The following is a 19,069-nucleotide window of genomic DNA, read 5'->3' as shown; positions in this document are numbered from 1 at the left end:
TTCCCTTACGGATCTAAGAGGAGTGGTCGCACAGCCGTTCACTCATTGTCGGGACAGAGTGGCAGCTTAGGCGCTCAGCTCGTTTTCCAGTTTCAGCATCTGAGGCCATAAATCTTCCTCTAAGTAGCATTTTTGCTGCTTCCATGTACTTTGACGTCATTTGCTTCTGAACGGCTTTTTATTTCCATTTTGATTTCTTGTTTCGAAACCCAAGAATTATCTAGAAGTTTGTTTGATTGGAATCTCATTCTTCTGCTTGGTCATGATCTGTGTCGATCCCGAGGGCGGGGGTGGGCTTTCTGCCCCTCCGCATGGGGCAGGCCCTGCCCCTGGGCACCAGCCTGGTCCTGGGAGGTTTCCCCTGCTGCCCCCCAGCGCAGCAGCACATGAGCGGCTCTGTTCTGTCTGGGAGCTGCCGCAGGGGGTGCCCTTGCCACCGCTTCCACGCCCAGGTTCCCTGCGCCCTCTCCCTCCACCGTTTGGTCTTTGCCTCCACCCCTGCCAGTGGACCGCAGACCGCCTGCCTGTCCCCACGTCTGTCGGCTCCGGTTAATGAGCAAAAGCACTAGATTCCTCCAGGGCAGAGCTCCACGTCCCCCTGGCCTTTGGGACTTCCGGCTGCAGCCCTGATGCTGTCACATCACGTCTCAGATGGACGTTCCTGTGTGTGGCGTGAGTGCTGCAGCGACAGGACATGACTCGTACCCATGCTGCACCATTGTGGTCGTAACACGGGGCCTTTGGTCAATGGCATGTGGCCGGCAGGGCGGCATGGCCTTGGAGACTTCCCACCGGGACGGTGGCTCCGCCTCCCGTTGTGACCCTCCCCTCGAGCACTCAGGTGTCCAGGCTGTGGGTGACCACACCACATGCTCTCCCACCCTGCCCCAGGCAGCCCCACTGCACTGCTGGGCCTCCCCAAGCCCACCCTGATGCTCCAGCGACATGGTCAGAGCTCTGAACACTCCGGCCTCTTAACCACCAGGCCATCCGTGGGAGCATTGTGGTCTCCTGGGTCTGGGTCCGCGTCTGTGCATCCGAGGCCTTGATTGACGCAGATTGACTGCATCAGCTGTGAGCCCGTGAAACTTGCACGTGTGTACGGATATTCTATTTCTTTTTCTTCAGGTGTTGTTGGAAGAAGCAAAGGATCTGCTTTCCGACTGGCTGGATTCCATGCATGGCAGTGAAGTGAGCGACAATTCTATTTTCTCCAAACTGCCCAAGTTCTGGGAAGCGGAGTTCCACAAAGACATGGAAGCCCTGAACGTAAGTGTCGCCGACTGTCTTGACCTTGCTGTCTTGGGCTGAGGATCCCCCATGACCAGAAGGCCTTGTGGGATCCAGACCATTTCACTTTGCAAGTAAATTCAGTTAAAGATGAACATGGCGGCGGGGAGAGGGGGGCTTCTGGGCTCCAGCAGTGCTGCAGCTTCTCTTGAACCAGGACTTTGTCGTCGTCCCTAGGTCCTCCCTCCTGATGTCCTAACCCGCGTTAGTGAGTACGTGCCGGAGATCGTGGACTTCGTCCGGAAGATTGTGGACAACGGTTATGGGTGAGCTTGAGGCCCTGCTCAAGGGTGCGCAGCATTCCAGGCAGATTTTCCAGGGAGAGCTCTCCTCTGGCTCTCCTCTGGCTCCAGACCAGGAGCAGGGAAGTGCACGGTTTTGCTGCTCAGGGTGGTGGTGCCCTGGGGCTCCCGTTACAAAGCACCACACGGCAGGCAGCTCAAACCACAGAAGAGTCAGTGCGCAGCTCCAGGGGTCCCTGTGTGCGTGCACACGTGCCGCTCGTCCCTCCCTTTGTGTCCCGATCTCTTCTTATAAGGACACTGGTCGTACTGGATTAGGACCCCACCCTAATGGCCTCATTTTAACTTGATTCCCTCTGTAAAGACCCTCTTTCCAAATACAGTCAGACTCCGAGGTGCTGGGGGTCGGGACTCCAGCACATGGATTTGGAGGACACGGTTGAGCCGTAACTTCGCCTTATCGGCAGCCCCTTTCCTCTGTGCCACTTGGTTTTCAGCTTCCCAGGTGCTTTGTAAGAGAACCCTCTGGGTTTTCCTTGGTAGTGGCGGCCGTTCAAACAACTATTTATCTGTACGGAGGCCATGTCTTTGTTCTAGGCAGGAAGGGGAAGCAAGAGGGTGGTGCTGGCTACACCCAGCCTGTCCCCGAAGCCCCCGGCAGATTTGGTCATACAGCTTGGGGCCTAGTCCAGGACCTGGGGCCACCCCCGCCCAAGGGGCTGGCCAGCACCTCTGCCCAGGCCCATGGCCTGCCCTGGGGACCACAGTGAGAGTTGCTGTAGGTACCACCTGGCCCCTGGTCCACTGGGAAGCTCCCAGTTAAGGCCACACGTCACCAGGTCCCCAAAGCAGCACGCTGTTGCCCTTGGGCACCTCCAGGTCCTTGGAGACGCAGGCCACATGGTGTGGGCACTCAGAATCTTCCTCGTGTCGGGTCCCAAGGCGGGTGGGCTTTATCCTTGCTGGGCCAGGATTTGGCCCCAGGTTACCGTCCTCACCATCTGCCTGCGTGGAACACTTTTCACGTCTCTGAGTCGGTGTTTTCAGAAACAGGCAGCAAGTGGACGTGTGGACGGGGGCCAGGCGTCTGTGTGCTGATGCCAGGCCCCTGCCCAGGAGAGCTGCCACCCCCCTCGCGCGAGGTGAGGCGGGCGGGGGCCTTGGAGCAGCAGGAAGCGCCTGGCACAGGGACCGGGCTGTGGGTTCTCGCAAAGGGACAGCAGCTCCTTGCACCACCACCACCCCCCACACGGTCACCGCGGGGCGACTCCAGACTGCCAAGCTGAGTGACATGGGCAGGGCCACGGCGAGAGGAGACAGGGCATCCCGGCCTGGAGTAATCCCCACGCTCCCAGGAGGCAGAGCCTGGCGGGCTGGGCAGGTGGTGGCGTGTAGACAGAGGCAAGGGCGGCACTCGGGGTGGTGACACCCAGGTGAGTGGCAGGGCGGAGGGACACGCTGTCAGGGGGTGTGGAGTCCCTGTCCCGGCCCCTCTCAGCCCACACAGCAGCTCTGTTTGAACAGCCTCCTGGCTGCCCTGCAGCGTGGCCGAACCAAGGGAGGCTCACGGCTGGAGCAGATGCCCCAATGGCCTGCGGCTGTCCAGGCCGGCCCGCAAGCACCTCGTCATACCTCCCCCAATGGCTTTGTTTTCCAGCTACGTTTCAAATGGGTCCGTCTACTTTGACACGGTGAAGTTTGCCAACAGTGAGGGACACTGCTACGGGAAGCTGGTGCCCGAGGCCGTCGGGGATCAGAAAGCCCTGCAGGAGGGGGAAGGTAAACGGACCGGCTCAAAGTCAGAGCCAGGTGGAGCCGCGGCCTCACCGTGCACGAACGGGGTCACCTAGGTTCACGGGGACCATGGTTTTTCATCTAAAGGGATTTTAGGAGCTCTGTACACTAAGCCCCTGAAATGTATTATTACTTAAGAAACAGAAGAGTGAGTGGCTGCAGTGCCATCCTGAGAAGCGTACAGACCTCGGGGCCTCGGCCATGGGGTTGGACTTTGCTGATCTCTCGGCACCCAGAGCACCAAAGGGTCGGGTGGGCTGTGCTGGACACCCAGGCGGGTGTGTGGAGAGGAATCAGACGGTGCTGAACGAGGGCACATGCACCCACGCGGGGCAGCGGGGAGCCTGTGGAGGGAAAACCCCAGGATGCTTTGGTCGAAGGCGTGCAGTACCCCCAGTAAGGGGGTAGACACAAGATTGTTTACTTACCGATCCCACGAGTAGGGCCGGAGGTGGGCACTGGGCGGGGAAGGGCAGTCCCCCATCCCAGGGCAGGAGCGAGCAGCTGTTACTTGTAAGGCGGCTGTGGGAAAAGGAAGGCGGGAACTGAAGCCCGGTCCTTATCTGGAAGTCCAGACTGTGGCTGTGGACAGAGCTCTCCTGCCGTGAGAAGCTCGGGCAGCAGCTCAGAGCGGCTGTGTTCTCAGTGCAGCGAGTGTGACCGTGTATAACGACAGCCCCAGGCCCGTCTTGATCCAAACATTTTAAACAGAGACACAGTGCCTTTTCTGGACCAGGCAGGATTCTACTTGTCTTTCATAAGTGTTTACTTTCGCCCCCTCAGTGAATCGGGGGGAGCAGTGCAGGGGCTGCTCTCACAGTGCCGGACACACGCTGTTTATCCACCAGCATTTCTGGGAGGCACTTTGGCCATAAATATGTTCATCTTTTTTTAACCACGGGTACAGTTTTCACTTTTATCGTCCTTACATTTATTTATTTTTTAAGGTAAAGGATGTTCTTTTTTTTTTCCTTTGACTGTGTTGGGTCTTTGTTGCTGTGCGTAGGCTTTCTCTAGTTGCAGCGAGCAGGGACTATTTTTTGTTGCGGTGTGGTGGCTTCTCTTGTTGCGGAGCACGGGCTCTAGGCACGTGGGCTTCAGTGGTTGTGGCGTGCGGGCTCAGTAGTTGTGGTGGCGCACGGGCTTAGTTGCTCTGTGACATGTGGGATCTTCCCGGACCAGGGCTTAAACCCGTGTCCCCTGCATTGGCAGGCAGATTCTTAACCACTGCACCACCGGCGAGGTCCCTGTCCTTATTTAAATTTCACCATTAGGTATACTTAGAGCATAAGTATATACCAGCCTTATGTCCAGATTTTCAAAATGTGACAATAAATGGACAGGTAGCTGTAAAGACGTGATATATTAGACGTTGTGGAAGATATTAAACAATTAGAGGGTCTGGCGGGTGGTAAACTCCTGTCTGTGCCCTTGCACGGTCAGCGGCCAGGCAGACTTGTGAATTTCTGGGCTGCGGTTGGGGGAGACACTGTCCAGGACTGAGCTGAAGTCCTGGGTTGCTGACAGAGTCTCCGCAGACTTCATGCCTTAGACAGACTCAGGAGTCTTTGTCAGGACACAAAGGCAGCTTCACTGTACAGGTTACAGTGCCGTCAATGTACGACTGTACGATGTTCATACGTTTTGATCAAGTATCTTTACCTCAAGTGCTCTGTTCTAAAGAGATATCAGAACCTAAAACAGGACGACACAGAAACATGGAGGAAAGACAGACTGAGTTAGTTTAACAGCATGACCATCCGACCCAACGGCGTTTCAGACTCACGGCCGCTGAGCAGGGCCAGGCATCGGAGGCAGACCATTCAGATCATGGGGCTCACACTGGGAGAGCCATGTCGGGGGGCCAGAAATGACACCAAGAGGGGAAGCAGAGGGATCGTGTGGTTTATCTCTTTTCCCTAAAAAACCAGGAGCAAATAGCAAGTGTTACCAGGTAGTGACATTTGAGTCAAATGCAGAGTGGGGGAAGGGTGTGTGAGAGAGCAGATCCTCTGTTACCGAATTTTTCAAAGTTAATTTTTAAAGTTAGATACATTCGTGAGTAACTATGTTCATTATAAAGAAAAGTTTAAAACCTCAAGGTACGTTATCTGTCCAGTAAAGGGTGGGTAAAAGAGAAGGTCCCGGCGCCAGGTCAGATTACGTTTTTGAATAACTGCCGTCGCCGACGCCATGGTTAAAATGCGCACGGTGAGAAAATAGATACAAGACCAGGGTGGCGCTTGTCCTGTTTGTTGGATGTGTCTATGTTCTTCTAACATGGATTAAAAAACCCACAAACCCACAAATCAAGACACCAACATGTTAATAGTAGTTATCCCTACGTTTCCAACTGTGGCACCTTTTCCTGGTTCTTTCGTGTTTTCCAAGTATTCTGCGTTTAGTGCCTGTTTCACCGTCACAGTCTTTGCGTTCAGTGGTGCCTCCGTCTGCACCGTGTCCCTCCCAAAGTGGCCTTTTTCCAGTCATCCTGTGTTTGCAGCCTGGACAGGAGAATGAGAGTCATTCCTGTTCTGGAGTTTTCCAGCAGGTGCCCTGGTGAGGCCCTCTAGGGCCTGAGTGCCGGGCAGAGGCCCCATCACCCAGCAAGCAGCCCCCCCTGCCTCCCCCCTTGGGGATGCTCCACCTGCAGGCTGGGCTGACCGGTGGGTGTTCGTTTTCAGGAGGCTGATGTGTCCATGGCCCCAGCACGTGGTCTGGGGAGGTCTCTCGTGGGGCCGTGGATTCCCTTTCTGGCTGGCTTTTTCTGCATTCACGGGGGTGTAGGGAGGGAGCGGGGGCATCTTCCGAAGAAACTGAACTTGGCCCAGGGAGCAGTGCTCCCGTTCGCTCTTGGGTTCCGACTGGTCCATAGCCTCCTTCCCGCAGCTGCCCAGTATGGACACGGGAGGACTAGCGAGTGTCCTGATTTGCCACCTCCAGGCTGGGGAGGCCACACAGCAGCCTGGTCGTCCTTATGCCCCCCAGAACCACAGCCAAGAGGCCCGCCGGGTGTTAGTACAAGATCCCGCCTGCATGAGCCTGGGTCCCCGAGGCAGGCCCATGAGAGGAGCACCTCACACTCCGGGCCAGGCACTGTCGTTGTCCTAGACGAGGGGCCGAGGTGGGGCGGCAGTGGAGGCGGGGGGTGCAGGTCCAGGTCTGGGGGTCGTCGCCCTTGGACGCCGGCTCGTGAGGCCGTGGCTTCTGAGCTCGTGGCTTCTGAGCTCGTGGTTAGGGCTTCGTAACTAGACCCTGGGCAACTCCAAAATCTGGTCACAGTCAACTTGAAGGAGTGCCTGACCAAGTTAACAAACAAGTACCTGAATCGTCCCTGGACCGAGACAATTCCATCCACCGAGTACCTGCCTCCCCTGTGTCCACAGGCGACCTGAGCATCTCGGCCGAGCGCCTGAGTGAGAAGCGGTCCCCCAGCGACTTCGCCCTCTGGAAGGCCTCCAAGCCTGGGGAGCCATCCTGGCCGTGCCCCTGGGGAAAGGTGAGCACCCGGGATGGGGCGCCCGGGCCTGGGGCCGTCACCTCCCTCCCTTCCTGGGACTTGCGTCTTCCGCTGCAGGGCTGGGGTGGTGGCACTGGACAGCCTCGGAGGCCCCTGTCCCGACAGTCTCTGACCCGGGGTACTAGGGGACGGATCCGCCCTCCGACATCCCCTGTGACAACAGTCCTGGTGGCCCAGAGCTGCGGGAAGGGGTGTTGGGAGCGGGGGATTCCTCGGCCTTCGCAAAGCTTGTTGTGACCTTTACAGCCTGGGGCCCCATTCGTCTTTTCGTGTGCGGGACTTGACCCTCGTTCCCATAGAGCTCAGGGGTTCTGAGGGTCGTGGACAGGGGAGCGAGTCCTGGCCCATCATGGCGGGCGGTCAGGACGCTCACCACATTTGGGTCCCTAGGGGCGTCCAGGGTGGCACATCGAGTGCTCGGCCATGGCAGGCACCCTCCTCGGAGCCTCAATGGACCTTCACGGAGGGGGCTTCGACCTCCGCTTCCCCCACCACGACAATGAGCTGGCGCAGTCGGAGGTAGGGGCCAAGGTTGCCGTCCTGGGCACGCGTGGGGGCTGGTGAGGTGCTCCCCAGAAGAGCCTGGCCTCCACGTCAGGGGCTCTGAACCGCAGTACTCAGTCCGGCTCGCGTGTGAGCAGCCTTGCCCTTGGCAGCGCAGGCCCGAATCCGCGCCGGGCGGCACTCCTTCTGCACGTCAGGCGCCCAGAAAGCGGCCGGCACCCTCTGTCTGGCCCGCGGCAGCGCCCGTGACCCCCGCGCCCGCCCTGTCCACTCAGGCCTACTTTGCGAACGACTGCTGGGTCAGATACTTCCTGCACACGGGCCACCTGACCATCGCCGGCTGCAAGATGTCCAAGTCACTCAAGAACTTCATCACCGTTAAAGACGCACTGAAGAGGCACTCAGGTACCGGGCGCTTCTGTTGGCGGAGGCGCGGGGCCGGAGCTGCTCGGGAGGTAAGGAGCCCCGCACCTCTCTCCCCAGCCCGGCAGCTGCGCCTGGCCTTCCTCATGCACTCGTGGAAGGACGCGCTGGACTACTCGGCCAACACCATGGAGTCGGCGCTGCAGTACGAGAAGCTCCTGAACGTGGGTCCCGCCTCCCCGGGGCAGCTCTGGGCCAGCACAGGGGGAGGTGGTGCCTGCTCCCCGCGTGCCCCAGAGGGGACGGGACGCGGCCAAGGCCACTAAGCTCCGGGGGGAGGCCAGCTCCGCGCCACCTTCCCAAGACACCTCATGTCACGTGTGGCGCCTTTCATTCAGCCCCACCCGCTGGCTGCACCTCAGGGGCCCCCAAGGCTGAAACTGGACCCACTTGTCTCACAGGAAAACCTTTCCCTTCCCTTCCTACACCTGTGTGACGTTCAGATCGCACCTGCAGTGGAGGCACGTCAGTAGAACGGCTCTTTCCCAGGTTTCTCTGGGATGGAAAGGTCTGAATGCTCTTAAGAGGAATTTTCATATTTTAGGAGTTTTTCTTAAACGTGAAAGACCTCCTCCGAGCCCCCGTCGAGGTAGCCGGTCAGTTTGAGAAGTGGGAAGACAAGGAAACAGAGCTGAACAAGAGGTGAGGCGGCGCCTTCTCTCTGGGGCCCATGGGCGGTCCCCACAGCACGCCCGCCAGCGGGGAGGCCGGTGGCGCCGTCCCTCCCGCTCGTGCAGAGCCACGCTCAGAACGGGCCGACCCGGGAAGGTCGTCCGTCTGACGCCCCCCGCCTTCCTCTTCCGCTTCCCGTTCAGCTTTTATGACAAGAAGGCTGCGGTTCATGAGGCGCTCTGTGATAACGTCGACACGCGCACCGCCCTGGAGGAGATGCGGGCTCTGGTCGGCCAGTGCAACCACTACATGGCCGCGCGGAAGGCCGCGAGGAGGAGGCCCAGCCGCACCCTGCTGGAGAGCATCGCCCGGTACCTCACGCACATGCTGAAGGTGAGCCCCCTGCGACGGTGCCAGTGGGCCCGCGGGTCACGGGAGCCACGCCGCGCTGTTCTCAGGTCCTGCCGTGCCTGTGCCCGAGACAGCAAGCCCCCCGCCCCTGCCCTCGCTCTGAGCAATTTCGCCTCTTTGCCTCTGCTTTTCCCCTCCTGTCTGGAGGTTTGAAAAGCACAAGGGCTTTCTCCCACAGGTGGCCCTAACATGTTCACCACGCCCGCCTCGTGCTGACAAGTCCCGGGTCCTCTGCAGGGGGCTCCGTGGTCCAGCGGCTCAGGCTGGGAAGGGGCCGGAGGGGCAGCGGGAGCCAGACCTCGTCCTGGGGCAGGTGCGGGGGCACCCAGGCCTAGGTTTCCATCTCTCCGCACCCAGCAAGGCCATCGGCACTTGCGCCCGCCCCTCCCGGGCGCAGCGGCATGTTTCAAGGACCGGTCCCTGCCTGCCATCTCTCAGGACCTCTTGTCCTGCATGCTTGTTTCTTCCCTAGATCTTCGGGGCCATAGAAGAGGAAAGCTCCCTGGGTTTCCCCGTCGGAGGACCTGGAACCAGCCTCAATGTGAGTAAAGCACACCTGGGCCCAGAGAAGCTCCCTGCTGGCCACCCCGCCAGTTTGGTGTTCCCTCCTGGGGCGTCTGAGACCAGCACTAGGTCCCAGCCTGCCCTGGGCCCTCCAGCCTGAGCCCCACGTGGCCGAGTCTCGGCCTGGCTGGGGAGTTGGGCACAGTCCGCCCCCGTCCTCACCGCCAGCTGTGTTGTCTTTGTGAGCTCTGTCCCAGGAGACCAGGTTGCACGGGACGGTCCTCAGCCCCCAGGCATCTGAGCCATGGCCGCGGGGCACCTCCACGGCCATGGGCATCACGACGGCCGCAGGGTGTCAGGAGTCCCGCACCCGCGTTTCCCGGCACGCGTGTACCTGTAGGCAGACAACACGTGGAACCATCTGTCCAGTGGGTCTGTGCAAGTGAGAAAATGCGCCGGTGGTTGTCAGTGTCTCCTTCGTACTTGGCATCCAGGCAGACACACGGTTTTTGCTGCGGGAGGAACATCACGTAGGACAGGCACCACTCAGGTTCATCTGAGACGCGCTCGCCCTCCTCCCCTGGTCAGGAACATTCTTTAAGTATTTGGTTAGAAGGCACATGTAAATGCTTACACGTAACGGGTCACGTCCAAAGTAAAAAGGCAAAACCTTTTAAAAGTCCTGTTACCCAGCGAGGGACGGCGTGAGGCACCCTCTCCTGCGGACGGAGTTTAGGGGTGTTTCCCCAGGAGCCGACTTCCACCCCAGAAAACAGAACTCCAGGCCCTGTCCCCGGGCCCCTTGTCAGCCTTGGAAGTGGCTGTTGCTGCAGTACTTGGTGCTTTTTAGGAAGGAAACCCACGCGGTTGCTTTGTTTTCTCGTGTAAGCAATACTAGACGTGTATTTTCTTTAAGGAGAAACACACACGCACTAGAAACACCTTGGTTAAAGGAAGTCTGCCTTTGAGCTTTAAAAAAATGCGTCCAGGGCTTCCCTCGTGGCGCAGTGGTTGAGAGTCTGCCTGCCGATGCAGGGGACACGGGTTCGTACCCCGGTCCGGGAGGATCCCACGTGTCGTGGAGCAGCTGGGCCCGTGAGCCATGGCCGCTGAGCCTCCGCGGCAGAAGAGGCTGCAGCGGTGAGAGGCCCGCGTACCACAAAAATAAAAAATAAAAAAATGCGTCCAACATCGGATGCCTGGTGTTTATGGCCCCCGAGCCTCCTCCACCCGCCCTTTGAAGACAGCCGCCTGGAATAAGCGGCCCCGAGAAGCGTGGTGGGTGCCGGCTGGGCCGAAGGACGGGCCCAAAGTCACGCCTTTCAGAGTTCACGGATTTACTTCCAGACTTGCATTGTTTTAGGAGCGGGTCTTGAACCACCTAGTACTGAGCGGTCTACAGCGTGTGCTCGGGTAGTGTAGTCAGCTGGGCCGCTGGGGGTGCCGGCCTGAGACCCTCCTCCAGGGCGACCTCAGGCACGCTGGCCAGCTCCCCGCAGCAAGGCTCCCCTGCGCCGTGAGCGGGCGGGTAGGCGTGTCCTCAGCCCTCGTGCAAGATTGGGCCTGAAGTGGCTTAGGCCGTGCTGAGGGCTTGGCGGCCTCACCAGCCTTTGCATTTAATTGTTGAGATTTTGGTCACTGAGCTGCCGAATGACTTAATTAAGAGGCACAGAGACCTTGCTCCAAAGTCTAGTGGAAAAATGTGGTAGATGTAACAAAAAAGGTTTTCCATAAAATTGTTATTTCTCTGATTTGGATTCGCCCTCTTGGGTTTTCCTTTTCCAGTGGGCTTTGCGTCCCATGGCCGCCTCTGAGTCACCGCGGGTGGTTCAGTGTTGCGCAGACGTGAGAGTGCGTGTGGACAGCAGACAGTTGATGGTATACAGGCGTGTGTGTGGCCTCAGGTCGGACCCAAGCACGGCTGGGCTCTGTGGTGCCGGCCCCAGTGGAAGGGAGGCCCCAGCCCAGGAGGAAAGGCCTGAGCCTCAGAAAACCATCCCTCCTGGGAACGCCCAGTGTCACCTTAGGGACAGGCTTTTAACAGCCGTGTGTCTGCCTGAGCCAAAGGGGCTCCTGTGAGCCACTGGGCGTGGCCGCCCACAGGACTCAGTTCGCTCGGGGGAAGGGGACCCACTTACTGTGCTGTCCGCGCCGCCACGCGGGGCGCCCCCGTGTCCGTGAGCCGACCGTCGGGGATGGACACACGCACCCTGGACGCGGGTCACAAGGGGGCGTCCGCCAGCCACACGTCCCTTGGCAGCCCTGCCCTGCGGCGTGTGTACTGGGCTCTGTCCGTCATAAACACGAGGGTGGCTGGTCTCTCGGTGACCCAAGATGTTCTCTCCGCAGCTCGAGCCCACAGTCATGCCGTACCTGCAGGTGTTGTCGGAGTTCCGGGAAGGAGTGCGAAGGGTCGCCCGTGAGCACAGAGGTGAGGCCATCACACGCTCCGTGGCCTGGGCACGCCTGGCCGGTCCTCTGCTGCAAGTTGTCCTGGGTGTTGTAGGTGATGAGCAGCATCCCTGGCCTCTGATCACTAGATCCAGGGACACCCCCTGCCACAGTCAAGTCCTGGTAGCCACACAGACGTCTAGACGCCAAGTGCCCCTACGGTCAGGGCAGCCGGGCGGAGCCTGGGGACACTGTGAGGGGCCAGCGTTTCCTCACCTCTTTTGTTTGTGGGGACTCGGTTCTGCTCTCTGGGGCGTCCACAGGGTGAGGACTGGAGGTGTCCTTGTCCCTGCCCCGCAGAGGCTCCGTGGTGACTGCACAGCCTCCGCTGGGGACAGTTCTAGGTTCTGCTCGGGGCCTCGCCAGCGGCCCTGGGGACTTGGGATGAGCTGGGATCAAACGTGTTGTCTTTGGGGCCAGTTTTGAGCCGTTGTTAAGCAGGCGGTGAGTGGCCTCAGGCCGGCAGTCTGCTTCTTACTGTGGTGGTCTGGACTCACAAATGACCACCACGGCTAAAACTGACCTTGCAAGGTTCCGGGCCTGGTCCAGCTGCTGTCCTCACGTTGCTTCTTTAATCTTCGTGATTCGACAGAGGTGGGCAGCGAAGCCCCTGGAAGGTAGAGGCCTTGCCTGGGGTCACACGGGGGTCGGGGCAGACCCCCACCGTCATCGCCTGGTGTGCTGTGCCCCCGCCTCCCAGTCCCCTGTGTGATGAGAAGTCACACCTGGAGCTCATCCGGGCGGGGCGCCCCAAGGGTGGAGCCGGCAGAGGCCAGATAGGCGGTCAGGGAGCCTCCAGGGAAGCTGTGCCTCAGGGGGGAGCGGGCAGGCCCCGGGGCGGGGCGGGAGCTGGCCGGGGCCTGTCCCAGGGCCAGCAGAGCAGGGGGGCTCTACCGACAGAGAAGCAAGAAGCAGTCCCTCCTGCAATGCCCACAGTCCATTTGGCCCGAGAGGTCAGGCCTGGCCAGCAAGGATGTGGAGCGTGGGTGTGTGACCAGGAGAGGCTTGGGAAATTGGGAAGACGTTAGAAGGGCCGGGCCGGGCACACGGTCAGAACGGGAGCCCGGCAGGGCATCAGGAGCCTCTCTGCCACTGGAGAGATGGTAGCCATTAGCTGTCGTCGTTTTTTTATTGTGGTTAAATATACACAATGTAGGAGTTACCACCTCAGCCATTTCTAAGTGTAAAGTTCAGTGGCCTTAAGTAATTCACATTGTTTTGAACCATCACCCCCATCCATCTCTAGAACCTTCCATCTTCCCAAAAAACTGTCCCCGTTAAACACTCACTCCCCTCCCCTCCCCCAACCCCTCATCCCCACCGTCTACTTTCTGTCTCTGTGGACGTGACTCCTCCAGGGACCTGATGTTAGTGGAATCAGGCAGCATTTGTCCTTTTACGTCTCGCTTATTTCACTGAGCGTAATGTCCTCAAGGTTCATCCACGTTGTAGCTTGGGTCAGGATTCCCTTCCTTTTTTTTTTTTTTTTTTTTTAAATTTATTTATTTATTTTTGGCTGCACTGGATCTTGGTTGCTGCACGTGGGCTTTTCTCTAGTTGAGGCGAGCGGGGGCTACTCTTCGTTGCGGTGCGTGGGCTTCTCATTGCGGTGGCTTCTCTTGTTGCGGAGCACGGGCTCTAGGCACGCGGGCTTCGGTAGTTGTTGCACGCGGGCTCGGTAGTTGTGGCTCACGGGCTCTAGAGTGCAGGCTCAGTAGTTGTGGCACGCGGGCTTAGTTGCTCTGCGGCATGTAGGATCTTCCCGGACCAGGGCTCGAACCTGTGTCCCCTGCATTGGCAGGCGGATTCTTAACCACTGTGCCCTTCCAGGGAAGCCTCTCCCTTGCTTTTTAAGGCTGAGTAACATTCCACTGTGTGGATGGACCATATTTTGCTCATCCGTTCATCTGTGGATGGATCCCGTCTCCTTTTGTAGCATCTCCAAGCCTGCGCCCGACAAGGTCTCCCTGCTCACTGCCCATCTGTTTTCCTCTCCCGTGTCACAGCCCTGCCCCACAGTAACCAGCCCAGATGGATGCAGGCTGCCCCGCCCTGAGCCTTGTGGCTCTGTGGACAGTACACACGGGGAAGGGTGCGGACCGCAGTTGCAGGGTACGGGGAGGTGCTGGCAGGGGCGTCCAGCAGATGGCCACACAGAGACACGCTCCTTCCCTTCTAGAGCCTGGAGTCAGAGCCCCTTGGCATCTGCAGGGCTGTGAGGTCCCTGGGGCTAGCACGCTTTGCCAGGTGCCCTGGGAAGGTCGCCGCCTTGGCCCACGTCCAGGGAAACCTGTTTTCCTTTGCTGGGCTCCGTCGTGGTGGTGCAGCTGCTTCCTTCCAGAAGGGGCCCCGCCAGCCACCGGCCGCCCCATCTCTGTGCACCCACCACTGGGAGCCGGTCCACACAGATCCGCCCATCCCCACTGCTGTCCCAGTGCCTGTTCTCCACGGGGCAGCCTCCGCTCCTGTCTGGGCCTTGCACGAGGTTCCATCCCAGCCCCAGACTCAGTAGCCGCAACTTCAGACCCGGATTTGTACAGCATTTGGAAGACCCCAAAAGCCTTGGCTTCACTCCTGCTGGTATGGCAGGTGGGTGGGGTGGGGGACAGCATCTTCTGTCTCCATGTACGGGCTTCTTCCCCCACCCCACCCTGGAGGCAAGCTCCCCGTCTGTGCTCTTCTTTTAAGGTTGCATTAGCTGTTCTGAGACCTTTGTTCCGTATGTTTAAGAGTTGGTTTATTGAATTCCTTGAAAATATCCAACTGGGGTTTTCCCTTTAAACAAAAATAACACTGAAGTGAAATTCACGTAACATAAGCCTGGCCATTTTAAGGTGAACCATTCAGTGGCGCTTAGTGCCTTCCCCGTGTTGTGCAGCCATCATCTCCTTCTGGTCCCAACATGTTTCCACCCTCCAGGGTCACGCCCCCTGCCCCAGCCCCTGGCAACCACCAACCTGTGTTCTGTCTCTGGATTGACCTGTTCTGGGCATTTCACATAAATGGAGCCACACGGCGTGTGACCTCTTTTCTCTGGCTTTTCAGCAGAATGTTTTCGAGGTCGTCCACACTGTAGCGTGTGGCGGTGCTTCATTATTATCTTTAGGGCAGAACAATCACCAGATACGTATACCGCTTCCAGTTATCCTTTCAGCCGTTGATGGGTGTTTGGACTGTTTGCACCTTTGGTGAACAGGGCTGCTGTGAACATGCATGTGGAAGCATCAGGTTGGGTCCCTGTTTTAGTTGTTTTGGGTACACACTTAGGAGAGGAATTGTGGGATCATACGGTAATTCTGTGTTTAACTTTTTCAAGACTCAGTGTTTTGCATGGTGGCTGAACCACTATGTGTTCCCACCAGCGGTGCGCGAGGGTTCCAATTTCTCCACATCCTTGTCAGCCCCTTTTATTTTCTGTTTATTATTGTTAACAGCCGTCCTGGTGGGTGTGAAGGGGAATCTCATTGCGGCTTTGATTTGCATTTTCCCTGACAAGTAGTGACAACGAGCAGCTTGGCCGTCTGAACCTCTCCTTTGGAGAGTTGTCTATTCAGGCCCTTTGCTCGTTTTTTGTTGTATTTTTTTTTTTAATAACTTTTAAAGTAAATCTATTTATTTTTATTTATTTATTTTTGGCTGCATTTTTTGGGTATTTGTTGCTGCGCGCAGGCTTTCTCTAGTTGCGGCGAGCGGGGGCTGCTCTTCGTTGCGGTGCGCGGGCTTCTCATTGCGGTGGCTTCTCTTGCTGCGGAGCACGGGCTCTAGGTGTGCGGGCTTCAGTAGCTGTGGCACGCGGACTTAGTTGCTCTGCGTCATGTGGGATCTTCCCAGACCAGGGCTCGAACCCGTGTCCCCTGCATTGGCAGGCGGATTCCTAACCACTGCACCATCAGGGAAGTCCCCCTTTGCTCGTTTTTATTTGGGTCATTTGTCTCATTGAGCTGTAGGAGCTCTTTCTTTATCGTGGGCACTAGACCCTCTTCAGAAATGTGTGTCGGAAGAGGGAGGAGGAGAAAGCCAGCTCCTAAAGTGAGAAAAAGGTTTGGAGAGAAATCCTGGGGGCAAGTTTGAGCTCCATGGACCAGAGCAGGTCTCAGATGGAGGTGAGGGTCACTCTCTCAGCCTCGTGGAGGCCACCTAGAGGATGGCACCTGAGGGGCCCGAGGGAGGGGTGTCCCTCCCCTGGGGGTATGGCGGGGAGGCAGGGTTGGGCCTGAGGGTGTGGAGGGGAGTTGGTGGCAATGATGGCAGGGCCAGCCTGCTTCCCCTTCCCGTTACGGTGAGCAAGCGTCCGTTGGGCACTTGCCTGGGCCGGTGCCCTGGGGTCTCCTCAGGGCTCTGGGGGGGACCCATCTGAGCAAGGGGCCCCGAGGGGCAGAATGAGGGGAGGGACCAAATATAAAGGGCCTCGTCCCACCAGCCCTGCTGCGGGGCTGGAACGGGGCTTTTCCTTGACTGGCGTTGGGAAGTGGGAGACTGTGCGTCTGGCTGCACGTGTGGCCGGGGCTCGGGCATCCCCTGAGATGTGTGGGTCATTGTCCATTCATTCATTCACCCGTGAGTGGACTTGTGGGGCACCGGCACAGTGCTGCAGGAGCACACTGGGTTCTGGGGACACAGTGGAGACAGGACAGGTGAGTGAGTGACCACGTGGGCCGTGGTCAGTGCTGCGGGGAGGGACAGGGCAGGGCGGGAGGGGTCTGCTTTGCTGGCACCAGCAGGAGTTCCCAGTGGCCCAGTTCTTAGCCCAAAGCTGAATCTGCTTCACCCTGAGGTCAGCGTCTCAGAGCTGGAATGTCTGGGTGAGCCCCTCCTGATGTCTGCATGAACGTGTTTAGTAGGGGTTGAGCCCACATGGGCTCTTCAAGCCCAAGTACAAACGGGCTGGCCTCTCCCTGGTCTGGCTGGGCATCAGACACCCTGGGCGCCGTCCGTGATGGCCGTTACAGGACTATCCCAGGCTCCCCCGAGCTCCTGGGCCTTCACCAGCCCTAACCAGGCAGTGCAGAGATTAACACTGTCCAGATTTGAAGGGCCCGTCCCGTCAGGCCCAGAGGCCATGCCAGCCGTCTGCTCAGCTCTGCCCACTCTGGCTGCTTCGTGTGCTGTCTCTCCTGGAAGAGGCACTTCAAAGCCAGTGGGCCGGCCAGGCTCCCCGGGCCGCTGCCCGTTCAAGCCCAGCTCTGGGTGGCCACTTCCCTCGGCCGGGGCGAGGCTGGCCAGCAGCGCCAGTGCCCAAGGCAGAGTGTCGCTGAGGTGGGGTGTGGGTCCCACCCCCAGGCCTTTGGCCCCTTCTGATCCCTTGCTGGGCCGGGGCCCTTGACGGTGGGACGCGGCCGCCTCTCTCAGGATCGCCTTGCCAGGGCCCTGGGGGCCCGGCGCTCCCAGGCGCCTTCCCGAGTGACCGGGGAGCTCATTCCTGTGCAACAGAATCCTAGTGCCCCTGGGCCTGCCGCCCGCAGGGCTTTCCCCAGTCCGTGCGCCTCTGCGGTCAGTGCCCGCCTCTGAGCAGGGCCCTGAGCCGGTGCACAGGCCACGGGTCCAGGGGCTGCTCTGGGCTCACCAGTGGCCGCGACATCTGTGTCTCGGCTTCTCTTGCGTCCGTGGCCAGTGGAGCAGCCCGGCTCCTCCAGAGGCACAGGGGGGCACTCTTCCGTGGGGCCCGGGCACTTCCGGGCCCGGTGGACCGAACCGCTTCCTCTGTCCACAGTCCCCGAGGTCCTGCAGCTCAGTGATGCCTTGCGGGACGACATCCTGCCTGAGCTGGGAGTGCGGTTTGAAGACCATGAAGGTGGGTCCTCTGGGCGTGACACCGGGTCGGGGGAGGGACACAGGGTGGAGATTGCTTTTGAGGGGAAGAACTCCGGGACAGGTCCGAGGACGCTTCGTCTTTTATGTGGTGAACCCTCCGTGATGCGTGGTCCCGGGGGACCTGTAGTTGTACCTTCTTGGGCATCACTGCCAGCACCTCCTCTTCTTGCAGCCTGACTGCCCGGCGGCCCTGTTTCTGCGGGGCCACTGGCCGCCTTTTCTCATGGCCTGCCACTTGGGAGGCCGCCTGTGTCATGGGGATTGTCAGCAAGTCTCACAGCTTGTGTTTCGACTTGGTGGGAGTTTGGGCTGCACGGAAAATTACTGGATTTTAAACACTCAGATGAATGTCTTATTTTATGACTCCTGGGTGCTTGGTCTTGAGCAGCAAGGCCTCCCCACAGCACAATTAACATTTGACCTGTGCGAGCAGGAAGGAGGCCCTGGCTTCTCTCGGGGGCCCTGTGGGCGGGAGTGGTGTGGGCAGCGCTGGGCTCGGCCTCGTCTCACGGCTGTTGGCCTTTCAGGACTGCCCACTGTGGTCAAGTTGGTGGACAGAGATACCTTACTGAGAGAGAGAGAAGAGAAGAAAAGGGTGAGTAAAACCGCAGTGACCTGAGCTGGGTGTTTTATTTGCTTTTTTGTTTTAAGTTGTTCTTCTTCTTCTTCTTATTTTTTTTTTATTGGCTGCATTTGGCCTTCATTGCTGCGCGCGGGCTTTCTCTAGTTGCGGAGCATGGGCTCTAGGCGCGCGGGCTTCAGTAGTTGTGGTTCGCGGGCTCTAGAGCGCAGGCTCAGTAGTTGTGGCGCGCTGGCTTAGTTGCTCCGCGGCATGTGGGATCTTCCCAGACCAGGGCTCGAACCCGTGTCCCCTGCACTGGCAGGTAGATTCTCAACCACTGCGCCACCAGGGAACTCCCTGAGCTGGGTGTTTATTGAAAGTGTAAATATCACTGGAGTTTATACACTTCACCTTTAGGAGTTAGCATTTATACTCTTAGTAAAAAGCGCCAGCGTTTATAAACGTCAGAAGGAAAGACTAGATAGGTAACTACTTGGCAATTTTCTAACAACAACAACAAGATCCAGCTTCTGATGAAGGACCCGGGGTACAAGGGAAGACTTGTCACCTCTGGTAAACTGCGAAGCTGACAGGTGTGGTCATACCTCACTCTCACCTGAAGTGGTGTTTCTCTGTCCCTGGGGTTGAATGTGTCACAGTCACACCTCCACCCACCCCCGCCCCCAGCACTGTCCTTCTCACGCCTCAGATGTTACTACACCTCCGTGAGCAGGGCTGAGCCAGGGGTTCCGTGAAGTGGGACAGTCCCTGCTCTCGGGGACCTCAACATCCCATAGAAGGAGAGAGGCAGGAACAGACGCAGTGCCTGTCAGATCTGCTGGGCACAGCTTGCTGGGTGTGGGGCCTGAGAGGCCTTAAGGAAACCCTGGGGGGAGAGGAGTCTGGGAGGCTGGAAAGGGGCCTCGACAAGTGTCCACAAGGAGA

At 58.7% G+C, this 19,069-nt stretch overlaps 1 protein-coding gene across 2 annotated transcripts in view; it reads left to right on the top strand.

Annotated features, from left to right (window-relative positions):
- Nucleotides 1-19,069, top strand: part of CARS1 (cysteinyl-tRNA synthetase 1) — a 45,567-nt gene that overhangs the window by 23,514 nt on the left and 2,984 nt on the right. For both annotated transcript variants that reach the window (XM_007465961.1, XM_007465962.1), the window contains 13 exons: nt 1,129-1,269; nt 1,468-1,556; nt 3,190-3,311; nt 6,713-6,825; nt 7,237-7,365; nt 7,626-7,755; nt 7,834-7,937; nt 8,318-8,415; nt 8,589-8,778; nt 9,269-9,337; nt 11,650-11,731; nt 17,462-17,542; nt 18,090-18,157. In XM_007465961.1, the coding sequence (XP_007466023.1) occupies nt 1,129-1,269; nt 1,468-1,556; nt 3,190-3,311; nt 6,713-6,825; nt 7,237-7,365; nt 7,626-7,755; nt 7,834-7,937; nt 8,318-8,415; nt 8,589-8,778; nt 9,269-9,337; nt 11,650-11,731; nt 17,462-17,542; nt 18,090-18,157 (1,416 nt within the window). The remainder of the gene's footprint in view (nt 1-1,128; nt 1,270-1,467; nt 1,557-3,189; nt 3,312-6,712; nt 6,826-7,236; nt 7,366-7,625; nt 7,756-7,833; nt 7,938-8,317; nt 8,416-8,588; nt 8,779-9,268; nt 9,338-11,649; nt 11,732-17,461; nt 17,543-18,089; nt 18,158-19,069) is intronic.

Source organism: Lipotes vexillifer, unplaced genomic scaffold, assembly GCF_000442215.2.
Source record: "Lipotes vexillifer unplaced genomic scaffold, Lipotes_vexillifer_v1.1 scaffold1094, whole genome shotgun sequence".
NCBI lineage: Eukaryota > Metazoa > Chordata > Mammalia > Artiodactyla > Lipotidae > Lipotes > Lipotes vexillifer.
The sequence above is the reverse complement of the archived record's forward strand: the minus strand, read 5'-3'. Positions and strand labels throughout refer to the sequence as shown.